The following is a 15,245-nucleotide window of genomic DNA, read 5'->3' as shown; positions in this document are numbered from 1 at the left end:
CCAATTACTGTATCCAATGTTGTGGACAACGTGAGGCCGCCGTGGGACCGGGAAAGACAAATGGTCTACGTTACGATCCTGGCCGTGGCGAGAATGGTGATTTGGACGTCGCGTCTGCAAGGTTGCCGGGGGGTGTTGTCTTTTTCTGATCAAGATCTGATCGCTTTCTTTAAACACCAACTACGGGTGAAGATCAGATGTGATAGAAGAAGGCTGCATCGCACTGCATTTGACAGAAGATGGATACATGTGGCAAGTCTGTGTGTACGAAGAGGAGCCAAATTTGAATACGTGTTCCCCGCCTAGGTGTGGAACGCGCAGTTCTGTAAAGTAAAATTAAACAAGTAGCCTCTCAGCTAGCTGAGTGTGTGTTCCATCCCTCCCCGATTAGGAAGCCTCCAAGATCTCCATCCCCTCTTACCTGCAATTTTTGTTTTCACCCCTTCCTCTAAATTTTACCCATCTTGGAGAAAAAGAAATACAAACTAACCTCCATCCCTTACCCACAAAAATTTCTTTTCTCCATTCACCCCCATCTAGAGGGCATCCCCACCTAGAGACTGACCCGCAGAAGCGAGGTTCCTTTTACAAACCTAGTGGAACGGGCAGTCTATCAACTAGACGGGGTTGGGAGGGTCCTACTAATCACCTTTTGTTTTTTCTTCCCCTGCCCTCGACACAAATGAATTATTGTACCATTTTATTGTTATCTTTTTTGTTTTTACACGTCAATAAAAAATGTTTTAAAAATTGGGAGTTAAGTAGGACGTCCCCAAATATGAAAGGGTGAATGCGGTATTATGGTGAAAGAAGATACTAGCTGGGAGAAACTTTTGACTTTGTTCAGTTCTGGAGTGACAAGGATGACCAACGACCCCCAAAATCCCCCCTTTTGAGTTGGCCATGTGCCTAAGTTTTTTGTTCATCATTGATTTTGACTGTATTTTTTTAACATGAATAAAAGATTTAATATCTCAAAGTGTAGTATCTGTTCCGGCAGATACTGCAAAGCTATGACTAGCAAAGACCATATGTGCGGGTAACCCCACATATCTGACCTTGGTCACTGAAGGGGCAACCCTTCATACCAACAGTTTCTAATCCAGCTCCCACTTCCCACCTCTCGGGAGCTGGATCCCCCCTTTCCCTCCCCCTTCCCTCTATCTCTACATTAAAAAACGGCCTCCTGCCTAATTTGCTCAGTGGGGAAGCAAATAAATAAACAGATACTGCAAGCAAAGACCATATGTGGGGGGAAACCCCACATATAAGACCTTGGTCAATGTAGGGGCAACCCTTCATACCAATTGTCACTATCCAGTTCCCCTACTCCCCGGGGAGTTGGTCCCCATTTCCCCTTCACTCTTCACTTTAAAAATCGGCCTTGTGACTAATTTGCTCAGTGGGGGAGCAAATAAATACCTCAAAGTGTAGTATCTGTTCCGACAGATACTGCAATCAAAGACCATATGTAGGGATAACCCCACATATCAAACCTTGGTCAATGTAGGGATCACCCTACAGACCAACAGTTACTATCCAGCTCCCATTTCCTACCTCTCCGGAGCTGGTCCCCTTTTCCCTCCCCCCTCTCTCTCTCTCTCTCTAAATTAAAAAAACGGCCTTGTGCCTAATTTGCTCAGTGGGGAAGCAAATAAATACAACTGCAAGCAAAGACCATATGTGGGGGCAACCCCACATATAAGATCTTGGTCAATGTAGGAGTTAATACCAATTGTCACTATCCAGCTCCCCTACTTCCTGGGGAGTTGGCCCCCATTTCCCCTTAACTTCTCACATTAAAAATCGGCCTTGTGCCTAATTTGGTCGGTGGGGGAGCAAATAAATACCAACCTTACATATAAGACCTTGGTCAATGTAGAGGCAACCCTTCATACCAATTGTCACTATCCAGCTCCCCAGTCCCCGGGAGTTGGTCCCCATTTCCCCTTCACTCCTCACATTAAAAATCGGCCTTGTGCCTAATTTGCTCGGTGGGGGAGCAAATAAATACTCACTCTCTATCTGTGGCTAAATCTAAGTACAGATTCCATGAACACAGCTTCTTTCTCAGAACTGCCCACCTGTGGAACACTGTTCTGCTGGTCTACTTCCTGGTTGAATACAACATGGTAGCCTTCAAATCTAATGTAAACAAGTTCTTGCTGAGCATAAATAATCCAATTCTACCCAATTTATACTATTACCAATCACTTTGCTGTTGTCTCACCGATTATCTTACACTCATTAACCCTTATCCTCGAGTGACCTTTAGGCCTTGATAAATGGTGACTCTTTTGTATAATAAATAAATAAATAATGATTAATTTCTGCTTGATTCACTTTTAAGCTCCATCAAAACCCTTACATCAACAAGAGTTAATATAAAATGTATCTGAAACGAAAACGAACAGTTTCAAAAACAACTAAAAAAGAAAAACAGAACAAAAAAAACACTTCAGTTTTTTTATGCTTAACAGATAAATAAGACAAAAGAAAAAAAAACAATAAACAGGAAATTGTTCAGGAAATAAATTAACCAACTCATGTGAAATTAGTTATTATCGTTCCTTTAATGACTGAACTTTTAAGTAGAACGCGTGGGTTCGTGCGTAGTTGTGTATATGTGGGCGTTTTTTTGTTTGTTTGTTTTTTTTTTAACTTATATTTCAAATACATTTCAGGGAAAAACCCACTGGTGTTTCTTCGGAATAAGAATGAAATTCAAAATTTGGATTTCAACTAAAAGCAACGTTATTTACTTAATTGTCATATCAAAATTAGTAGCATATCTAAAATGTACGAAAATTGATAAATTAGAAAATTAATTATTACTGAAAATTGAGTTTGAAGAAATTGCAAGTTTTACTTAAATAATAACCAATAGGTCTTATGATACCAGGGGAGATAACTGCAGTAATGGTGGATCGCGAAAGTAAATAGTTTTTCTAATGTAATAATGTAGTTATCTATATATCTATAAAAGTAAAATTGTATGTGTGTGTGTGTGTGTGTGTGTGCATTTCCCTACTAAACTACTCTGTCAATTTTTAGTCTACAGACTAGAGATTTGACATATGGGGTATTGAAATTTGGGAAAATCTTTTTAATTGGTTTTCAGCCAGAAATTTGGCTGTCAAGAGGTCAAAGTTCAACGATTCGACATTTGAAAACTCTACCAAACTCCTCCGCCAATTTTGGGTCTAAACACTTGAAATTTTAGATGTAGATTACTTGGACATGAATCAAACTTTTTATTTGATTTGAGCCCAAAACAATAAACATTAAGGGGTCAAAGTTAAGTTAAAAAATATTTGACCTCTGCGGTCTCTACCAAATTACTCAGCCAATTTTTGGTCTAAACATTTGAAATGTTACATAGGGTAAGCTTTTTAATCGGTTTTTGGCTGAAAATTTGGCTACCAAGGGGTTAAATTTCAAAAGATTTGACTTTTATGGTCTAGCAAACTATTCAGCCAATTTTGGGTCTAAACATTTGAAATTTTGTATAAAGGGTATTCAGACATACAACAAGCTTTTTAACCAGTTTTTGGACGAAATTTTGGGTGCCAAGAGGTCAAAGTTGAAAGAGTTAACCTTAGCAGACTCTATCAAACTCCTCTGCCAATTTTGGGTCTAAACACTTGAAATTTTAGATGTAGGTTTATCTAACCATGAGTCAAACTTATTAATTTATATACATATATGCATATAAAGTTATGAACAGTACATAGGCCTTGAGAAAAGCCGGGCGGAACTGCTAGTGTGTTACTAATTTCGAGATGCCAATTAATTGGATAATACTGATTTTAGTTGAAATTCAATTTTCCGATTTTCGAGATTATTCTAAGGAAGCACGAAAATACTATACAAATAAAAAAAATGAAAGAAATATGAAATCCAATTTCAGGATAAGATTAAGATAAGAACAGTTTTTTTTTTTTACATGGAAGTCACCACTTATCAAGGCCCGGAAGCCACTTAGGGATAAGGGTTATTGCATGTACAGTAATCAATGGGATAGTATAGTAGTAATCGTTGGTATTGGAGATTTGATGATGTGTCTTACTTACTTCATCAGGAATTTGTTTATATTGGACTTGAAGATATCAGAGTTGTAGTCAGATGGGAAATAGGCAGACGGAAGAGATTTCCACTGGCGTGCACTTCTAAGAAAGAAGCTTTGTTCATGGAATCTACGTTTTGGTTTTGGCACAGTTAAAGAATGGGGAAAATTATTGACAGTGGTTTCAGCTAGACTGGTGTTTATCATGAAAGATTGGCGAGGGGGACCAGGGATTGGAGCTCAGACGAGCACTTGCCATGGAAGTAACAATAAAACAAAGACATGCTCGCAACGTTTCTTCTGTGGGAGAGAGGTTGCAGGGAAGATAAAAGGGCATCACCCACTAAGCCACAAAGTCTATTTTGTACTCTGTCAAGGCAGGATAGGCTCTTTTTAACAGCTCCTGCCCAGATGTAGCAGCAGTACTCCATCCTTGGACGTACTTGGTTTTTACATAGATAGAGAATTGCATTAGCAATGAGATATCTACTGGAGCGGTAGAAGGATCCTACCATTTTTTCAAGCGACCTTGGCAACAGATTTGATGTATGTGTTCCAGTTCAGATCAGGAATAAAGGTCAATCCCAGAAGCCTGTCAAAACATGGAGCCGCCCCAAAACGAGAGCCATCCATTTCAATTAATGCCTGATGGGAATCAGAGCGTTGATGATGTAAAGATAGGAGCTACTTACTTGGTTTTTATATAGATAGAGAATTGCATCAGCAGTGAGATATCTTCTGGAGCGGTAGAAGGATCCTACCATTTTTCCTATGATGCCTTAACTCAATCTGTGCATTTTGCGATTAATATGCGATCACTAATAAAAACTAACAAAAAGTCGGTAATCTATAAAGATCGTGACCATGGAAGAACACATAAAAAAATCTGTTTACACATTAAAAGTAGTCTTCTATTGTTGGTTTTGTTATATATCTACGGTTATATACAAGAAACTCTGTGTGTGTGTGTGTGTGTGTGTGTGTGTGTGTGTGTGTGTGTGTGTGTGTGTGTGTGAGAGAGAGCGAGAGAGAGAGAGAGAGAGAGAGAGTTCCTTATTGACTCCGAAACGGCTGAACTGATCTTTATGAAATTTCCCACAAACGTACTTTATGTATCTGGCAGTGTTCTTAGATAGATTTTGTATCCGAATATCTTCGATAAGTAATCGATAATCAACATAAACTGATGAAAGAAGGAACTGACGATTTTGACTAAAGTTAACACCTTATACAGCCTAACATCACAAGTGCATTTGAGAAGTTATATTACCACACAAGCAGAAAGGGCCAACACATAAAATCAACAGTAGGTTCTTTGATATGGCAGGGGCACATTCAAAATGAATGTTTCTGTTTAGAGCACAATTGAACCATGATACTTGTTTTTTTTTTTCATTTTAAACTTTAATTTAAGTCATTATAAATAAAAATAATTTTATAAAATCAACCGTAAGTTTTCTACAGTGCAATGTAGATTACAATGTATTGTGGATCAAGTCACTGCAGGGGGACATGTGAAATGTCTTTCTAGTGCACTGCAATGAGTCCCCAACTAGAGAAAGCAATTAATCAATTTGATTGAAAAATAGTCGGTTTCACCGATTTCGATGACAATAAAAATATGGGAGTGTGAAACATTTGTTGATCATCATTCAATCCAGGACAACGTCGGGTCACCCTGCTAGTATTATTACTAAATATGGAATCATTTCCATTAAAAATCCATTAAGCATTATGCATTTTAAATTGAGAAAAGTGACTACATTATGTGAAAAGCTCTTTTTTATTCTTTCAGTTTTTTTATTGTTTTGTTCAAGCCTCCTACTGAATGCCAGACATTAACCAGCATCCCAACCGAGAGATCTTTTTAAAGATTCTAACCGACCATTTAAGTGCAATTGTTTGTATCTCTTTCTCTTTTGAGCTTGGTTCACCGGGTATATTTACCAAATAGTTTTTTTTTTTAATTCATTTTCAAGAAGATCTCCATTATTCCAGTAATTATAAATTAATGGAATGGAGATCTTCTTAAGATTTCAGTTTCTTTTCATGTTGTTCATAAGACTTTGGTATTTTCTTCATCATGGTTCTGTTTAACCCAGTTTCATTGGGGGCACTATGGAAAAAAATATGGCTAATGAATTTTACCTGATGTCGTGTTTATGTAAAAACGAAACTCGAATTTTAACTCCAACTAATTCTTCATGTGGTATTTTTTTACTTTAACTGCAACTCAACATTCACCATTAAATTGACAACTTAGGTTTTTAGGTATGCTGAAAATGAATATCACATCTAAATTTAGGACAGATAAGTAGTTTTCTGGATATTAAGACCTTTATTATCCAATGTAGTCCCTTATGTTCTCATGGGTGGCCATATTTTTTCCCCCAACTGGACAAGTACTAATGTACATTCATGTTACAAAGTACATTCATCTCCATGTTAAGAATCACTTTAACTTAAACTTAGTTCCCATTTTTTTTAAATCTTATCTGAAAGCGCCCACTACTGTCCATAAAACTGAGATTTTAGGAAGCAACGCTATTCTGTATATATTTATGTGTTTAATTTACAAGCATGCCAATGAGAACAAAATAACGACTCGAAATAATGAAGTGTATAACAAAATATTTGTTTGCGAACATGACTGAATCAACTATGAAGTTGTGTCCATGAGAATGTGTTCAATAAAGTCCGAGTAGAAGAATGCATACATATGTGTGTGAATGCATGCACATATAGGAAAGTAAACTAGTTTCCTTCAATAAATACAAGAAACCTTCTCTACCACTAATAGCAATGGCCAACGACACTTCATCTGAGAGTACATCTTTTAAACTCCTTGGCCTAACGTTCACAGGAAAGATGAGTTGGAACAATTACATTGAAAGTATTGCCAGGGCCGCTGCAAAGAAGGTAGGCTCTCTCTACCGTGCTAGAAAATTACTAACACCTGAAAGTATCCTGTACCGCTATAAGGTCACCATTCGCCCATGTATGGAGTATTGCTGTCATATTTGGGCTGGTGCATCTGCTACTAGTCTCTCGCTCCTAGACAAGGTTCAAAAGAGAGTCGCCAATCTGATAGGCCCTGAACTGGCATCTAAGCTTCAGCCTCTGTCCCATCGACGAAATGTTGCATCCCTCTGGCTGTTCTACAAGTATTTTAATGGAGAATGCTCTGAAGAACTGCAAGCACTTGTGTCCCCACGACGTAAACATCCTCCACAAACCTGACAGGCAACTAAATCTCACCCCCACACAGTAGAGATCCCTAGATGTAAAAGATTTTTCTATTCCAGTAGTTTCTTCCCCAGAACCGCTAGACTTTGGAATTCCCTTCCGGGTTCCTGTTTCCCCAACTGTACTGACGTGCAGAAGTTCAAGTGTAATGTGAACAGACACCTTGCTGCCCAAATCCCTACATAGTACCCCGTAGATGTTACCCCTGATAATAGCCTCCTACACCAAAGTGGCAATGTGCCTTATTTGAGGTGAAAATGTAATAAAAAAAAAATGTTTTAAATAGTGTGAGTGCACATATGTTGGCGAAATACTTATCAAAACAACGCCAAAATTGAGATCTGGAATATGCCGTTGTTGAGGTCAGAAGAGAAAAAGATAACAAATTTTGCCAGTGTAGTTCTTTTTCTAGTATAGGAGGGACATCTGGCGTTTACAAAGGGCAGATAACTCTGGTTGAAAACGCCTTTTAGTGATGCGATGCATGTGTAATTGTGCTGAAAAGTATAAGTCTACTGATAAATCTTATGCGAATGAGAAATAGTTTTCAATGATTGCTTGCGCCTTCTCTCCCCACCCCCAAATAATGCATTTGTGTTTGGGATGATCGAACCCCTCCCTCTGCATATCAAACAGAACGAATAACTATTTTTTTCTTAAAAATGACCGGTATTTAAATAAATTTTTTTTTTCAGAACTATTAGATTTTCTTTTTGTATTATCACCTATATTTTATATTGGCATTCCAGAGTTAGGGTTAGTAAAAGACATTTTTAAAAGAGTCCTGCTTTTTTTTTTTTTTGAGAGGGGCCAAAGAAAAAATGCAGGAGGCAGTGGTTTGCTGAGAAAAATATGGACCGAAGACAGTGGCATGCAGAATATATCCACATTGGTGGGAGTATCCAATCATATTCAGGCTATTTTCTTTTTTCATAATATTTCTTAGTACTAGGACTTATACTTGAGTTTTGAGGTATTCAATCAAGGGGTTGGACCCTGGTATTACTAGACCTCGCACGTCACTGAGTGGAGGTAAGCTTTAAAAATAACTTATTAATTCCAACACTAGCCCCTAATTTGAGTTGTCAAATCAAGAAAAAACAATCTAAAATATATTAATAGTTCGGAAATAAAAAATTAAATAGCGGCCATTTTTCGTGAAACAAAAATGGGTCTATCCTATGTTATGTGGTTTAGAACTTGGTTATCATTTTGCGTTGAATTTATAACGTTTTTTTGTTTTTTTTATTCCAGAGTGTTGGTGTGTAATCGAACAGGAAAAAATAGAATCTCATTTTTATTATTCCATTTACAGCTGGGGAGGGGGGAGCAGTAAAATATTTACCAAGTTTAACATAAATAAATTTATATTAATAAAATATATATATTGCTCTTCTTTTATTGAGTATTCTTAATAACCTTGTTAAATTCATTTGTTATCACTCTTGAATACCTATAATACCTATATATATATATATATATATATATATATATATATATATATATATATATATATATATATATATATGTAGCCTGGAAAGGCTACAGGTGAGACAACAGAAGCAACAAAACTAAAGCTGGCCTGCTAGGACACTATATATAAAAATGTAGGCAAATTTAGGCATATTTTATTAGTTTGAAAATATAGGTTCTTTTTTACCAATTGTCATAAAATTTTAATGCTAGAATAGTATTATAATTTTCAAAAAGCCTGCAAATTTTCATGTAGTTTCGTTCGGTAGAACCAAAGATATGAGCATTTCAATATTCAGTTTGGCCATATATATATATATATATATATATATATATATATATATATATATATATATATATATATATATAGAGAGAGAGAGAGAGAGAGAGAGAGAGAGAGAAATATACCACTTTTTTTTGGCAATTTTATAAGTTTGAAATCTCGGCGACTATTGATCAGAATTTAACAAATGAAGGTTTATTGGAAAGTTACTGACCTGAATTGTGTAGTGGGTGATGCGACATTTGCCCTTAAGGTCGCACATTATTGTTTAAGCAAGTGGGGATCACTTTTCTATATTAATTTAACGTAAAATGAGCACCCACTTTATGCCCACATTGGCTATAAAGTGGGTGTTCATTTTACATTAAATTAAAAATTAGAAAAGTGATCCCCCACTTGTAAAAACTATAATTTATTCATATCATTGAAATTACTCGTTTCCTGTGATTTTAACTGTTATTTTCGTTTTCAGCACCCTCGAAAACCTAAAGCAGTAGTAATTTTAAAGGTTTTTGTGTGGGTGGAAAGATACTGCACCTTTACCAATATTTTAATCATAGTCATTTGTTTTCCTAGTTTTGCATATAAATTACAAAATATCTTATATTTCCCAAAAATCTCGGGCCTTGATGGAGGGGAGACTAAAACTTGCTCTATGGTTTCAATTGATCTGAAATAACAGCAAGGGGAGACTTGATTTCCAATATTTCTCATATGTTATATCTCTCCTCTTTGGTTTTCATGCATAAAGTAAATTCCACCGAATATATAGATGATTTGATACTGGCGATATTTATAATCGTACCCTATTTCCAAAAGAGGGGAAATATAACGTGTGAGAAATATTTGGATTGAAACCATAGTAGCAAATTTTAGTTTCCCCCCTCCATCAAGGAGATTTTGGAGAAGTCATGAAAATATATGTGGCAATTAAGCTACTCAGAATATTCCGCATTTCATCTTCGTGAGAATGCGTCAGCCTTATGCATTATGCATTATGCATATATATATATAAATATATATATATATATATATATATATATATATATATATATATATATATATATATACACACACACACACACACACACACACACACATATAAATTCACTCTACGTAAGTTTTAAGTAGTAAAACAAGGCAAAAAATTAAAAAATATAATAAGGAGGCCTCCAGAGTATTCTTTTAAAACTATTCTTCCGGGTTCAAAGGTACTAATTAGCTATTACCACTGAAAATCTTTTTAAGTCCATAATTACACACACTTGAATTATTTTGAAGAGAGAGGAGGAGGAGGTTCAATTTCCCGTTTTTGTTTATTTTTTTATTTTTCAAAAGGAAGTTCGTTTATTACATCCTTTTTCAGTGGTCTTGATTTTTAAGTTTGAGTATTTGAAAAGTTTATATATCGTCGTCGACTCTTGTAACTTCTCAAGCATCGAATTGTGTAGGTGGAGTTTTTTTGTTTTTCTAGTAGAAGACAAAAAAAAAAAAAAAAAAGAAGAAGAAAGCGACAAGAATACGCATTTTCTTCTTCATGGCCCGATCATAAAGACCCGAATCGACATCTTGCACCATAGGAGGAAATAAACTATTTAAATTAATAAAAGAAAAAAATCTTGGAAGTCATGTCAACAACATCGAAACCGATTCCTCGTAGACCACCGCCACCTGTTCCTAAAAGGGGTAAGTCTGTTGATATTTAATTATTATTTTTAAAAAATATATAAATATTATGTTTCACGAGGAATTTGCATTTCAATTATTTGAATCATCCGGCCCTCGCCTCGACCGAGGTTCACTTCGACACCATTATGACAACCTCGGGGGGGGGGGGGGCTGGCTTGATTACTCGGACTATTATTTCTCAGAATGCTCTATAGGTCCGACATGGTTCTAAGAAATGCATACTCCTGGGAATTACCTCCTCCTTCTGGAGAGACGTGGTTGGATTATCGGCGGTCGTCGTCTAAGGCGCCCCTACCTGAAAATGCCGATGGATCTGTCTTAAGCTATTATTGTGTATCCCAACAGAATGCCCCCTTAAAGGAGCTGGTTTGCCCCACCTTCCGGCCTTGTATCATATTTTGCTGCAAGTGGAAGTAATTGGTCATCATTCAGTGTTTCTTTTCTTTTATGTTTTGAAAGGAGGGAAGAGAGTTACTTATGCAGAATACGGACCGTACTGAAATAATAACGTTATTATTTAGAAACACGTTCTTAACGTGGAAGGAGATGATGTTTTGTAACTATTCTGTACTATAAACAAAAGATACCGTAAAAATTGAATTTAACTTGAAAATCTTATTTAAAAATAGCACTATCCATCAGGGATGTGCAGGCAGGGTGCAGACTACAGAGATGTCCCAGCCAAAGCACCTGCCCCTTTTACTCCTGTTTTAAAAGTGCCCTTTTCAGAGGAATGTATTATAGGCCTGTGCTGTGCTCTGCCTGCCCCACCGAGACCATGTTCATTACTATTGGTGCTAATGCAGAGAGTGATCCGCGCTATTTTTTTTAATCGTATTTCCACGTTTAAAAAACGTTTTATGGGTTTTTGGGTTTGTATTACTGTACATATAGATTCGAAAAAGTTGTCAAAAAACAAATATATAACAAATAAATGTTATCAAAGGCAAGATAAGTTACTTTTCTACCAAACTGGATATAATTTTCGTGTTTTTATTCAATGTAACATGTTTATTCAGCTCGAAAAGCATACAGTGTTTACCGATGTATTGGAAAATTCAAAATGGTGCCCGACTCTCTCTTAAACACAGTAAGTTCAGGAAAAGGTGTTATAAATAATAAACTAAACAAAATACTGTTAGAAATTCGCTCACTATATGTTACCGTGACATATATTCGGTGTTTTTTAATAGTATTTTGTCTAGTTTATTATTTATAACACCTTTTCCCAAACTTACCGTGTTAAAGAGAGAGTCTGGCGCCATTTTGAATTTTCCACGGTAAACACTGCATGTTTTTCGAGCTGAATAAACATGTTACATTGAATAAAAACACAAAAAATATATCCAGTTTGGTAGAAAAGTAACTTATCTTGCCTTTGATAACATTTATTTGTTATATATTTGTTTTTTGGCAACTTTTTCGAATCTGTGTACAGTAATACAAACCCGGGTTTTTTTTTTTATTATTCAATTGTAAGGTTAAAGTACAGAGTAGGTACAAAACACCCTCCCCTCCCCTTAAGAATGGCTTTTTAAATAATAACGTTATTATTTCAGCACGGCGTACTCTCTGCATGAGTACCTTACTATCTTTTTGCCGTTTTGTTTTTGTTTTTGTTTTTGTTTTCACTTGAGAACCCGCCTTGAAAAAAAGTTCGCTGCAAAAGTTCTTTAAAATTTTGTTAAAAACAAAACGTTGTGGATTGATATTATTTTCCCTCTAATTTTATTTGTTATTGATTTTTAATTTATCCCCTTTCTCTTTAGTTGAGAGAAAAAGATGACTATTTCTTTATTAATTTTATTTTATATTAGGCTACAATATTTACCACGGTTGAAAATGCATTTAAAAAAAAAAAATTAGCGGAAGTAAATTTCCCATGAGTTCATTTTTATTGTATGGATGCCTAAAAGCATAACTTTTAGGTTAACTGGTTTTTCACTGAAGTCGAAGATAGCTTGTTGACATCATTCTAATAACCTAAGAAGGACTGACTTGAACCATCAAACTTTGCTAGAATGAGGTACGGTTCATTTCGTAGCGTCCTCTTGCAGTTTACATAAACAAAAACATGAGGAAAATACGCGGACATATTTGAGGGTACACCGTCTGTAAGATTGTAATTTGATTGGCTATTGAAATTAGGGTAATTATTGTAAAAGAATTTTAAAAAATTAAAATATTGTAAAAGAGTTGGGTTTTTTTTTTTTTTTACGAGCATAGTATTGGTTGAGTGTGTTTATACTACGCTGGGTACTTGTAAAAAAATACCGTAAAAGAATTTAATTATTTAATAATTATTATTGTATAAAATATAATTATTGTAAAAGAATTTTTTAAAACTTAAGTCATATTTAAGAAAAGCAATTTGATTGGCCATTGAAATTTAAACGTATTACTTTATTTTAAAATTAGAAAAATTCAATCACTATCATTAAAGCATTAATAAGCAAAAAAAAAAAAAAAAAAAATCGAAAATGCAACGTGCACAAGGAAGCCAAGAACAAATTGTTGATCATGCAAGAATTACATGGCGTAAAATGGATTTTTTTTTTTTTTTTTTTTTTTTTTTTTTTAATGTTACAGAAAGGTTTAGATAAACCAAAATATCAGGAATATATGGGGACATATTTGGGGGATACATACATCGCCCGTAAGAATATCATTTGATTGGCTATTGAAAATGACGTAATTATTGTAAAAGAATTTCTTGCTGGAAACCCGCTTCTGTGGTACCAGTTTTCAAGAATTCTGGCGAAAGAACTCCCCCATTAAATTATCGCCCCATTAGCCTTGTCCCGCTTTTCACCAAATTTTTTAGCCCTTAATTAATCAAGCTCTAGTCCATTACCTTACAGCTGCTAAACTCCTGACCGACAATCAATATGGATTTAGGCAAGCCCGTTCCACAGCAGATATCCTAACCGTAATCTCTAAATGTATATACTGTTCACTGGACAAAACAGAGTGGTAGCCCTCGCTATATCTAAGGCTTTTGACAGGGTATGGCACGATGGTCTTCTAAGGAAAAATAGATTATATGGTGTCACTGGAAGAATGCATAATGTAATTAAATCCTTAAGAGAAAAATCCAGGTTGTCCTCCACGGTCATACATCCAAACAATGATATAAATGCGAGAGTATTTCAGGTGTCTATCCTTGGACTTTTATTATTCTTGATATTCATAAATGACCTCCCTGATAAAATTGTTTCTGAAATGGGTATATTTGCTGATGACACCACTCTCTATAACAGGTACGAGGGGAAAACAAATGAACACCTATCTAAGGAAATGGCAAAAACACTAGAGGATGACCTCCAATCTGCAGTGGAATGGGGACAAAAATGGATGGTCACATTCAATGCTGCCAAGATTAAGCTTGTTTCCTTCAATAATTACAAGAAACCTTCTTTACCACCAATAGTAATGGCCAAGAACACCTTACCAAAAAGTACTTCCTTTAAACTCTTCGGCCTAACTATTACAGGGAACATGAACTGGAATAGATGCATTGAGAGCATTGCCAAGGCTGCTGTGAAGAAGGTGGGCTCTCTCTACTGTGCTAGAAAACTACTTATGCCTGAAAGTATCCTGTACCTCTATAAGGCCACCATTCGCCCATGTATGGAGTATTGTTGTCATATTTGGACTGTTGCATCTGCTACTTGTGTCTCACTTCTTGACAGGGTTCAAAAGAGTCGCCAACCTGTTAGGTCCTGAACTGACATCTAGGCTTCAGCCTCTGTCCCGTTGACGAAATGTAGTATCCCTCTGCCTATTCTACAAATAATTTAATGGTGAATGCTCTGACAAACTACAAGCACTTGTACCCCCTCGACGTGTATACCCCCCGACAAACCCGACAAGCAGCTAAATCCCACCCCTTCGCAGTAGAGATCACTAGGTGTAAGAAAACCTTTTACTCCAATAGTTTCTTCCCCAGAACTGCTAGACTTTGGAACTGCCTTCCGAGATTCTGCTGTCCCAACTGTACTGACATGCAGAAGTTCAAGTGTAATGTGAACAGACATCTTGCTGTTCAACTCCCTTCATAATACCGCGGTAACTTATGTCCCCCAATACTTCAAAGTGGCACTGTACCTTGTTTGGGGTGAAAATTGAATAAAAAAAAATTTTAAATAAAAAAACATTTGGGTACTACTACAGTTTCTCACTGAAAATGGAAACAATTTTTTTTTTGACATATCATCACAACAATTTTTTTCGGGCACATATCATCACAACAATTTTTTTCGGGCACATATCATCACAACAATTTTTTTCGGGCACATATCATCACAACAATTTTTTTCGGGCACATATCATCACAACAATTTTTTTCGGGCACATATCATCACAACAATTTTTTTCGGGCACATATCATCACAACAATTTTTTTCGGGCACATATCATCACAACAATTTTTTTCGGGCACATATCATCACAACAATTTTTTTGGGCACATATCATCAAAACAATTTT

General features: G+C 35.9%; 1 protein-coding gene across 1 annotated transcript in view; it reads left to right on the top strand.

The window, feature by feature from the left end:
• Positions 1-10,394: 10,394 nt before the first annotated feature.
• The window catches only part of LOC145284863 (osteoclast-stimulating factor 1-like), a 53,385-nt gene continuing 48,534 nt past the window's right edge, over positions 10,395-15,245 (top strand). Inside the window, exon 1 of the mRNA XM_080133866.1 lies at positions 10,395-10,754. Within this exon, the coding sequence (XP_079989992.1) occupies positions 10,697-10,754 (58 nt within the window). The 5' untranslated portion in view covers positions 10,395-10,696. The remainder of the gene's footprint in view (positions 10,755-15,245) is intronic.

The sequence above is a fragment of the Euprymna scolopes genome, chromosome 9 (genome assembly GCF_053919585.1).
Source record: "Euprymna scolopes isolate OS-2025 chromosome 9, ASM5391958v1, whole genome shotgun sequence".
NCBI lineage: Eukaryota > Metazoa > Mollusca > Cephalopoda > Sepiida > Sepiolidae > Euprymna > Euprymna scolopes.
This window is presented reverse-complemented; position numbering and strand designations above follow the sequence as displayed.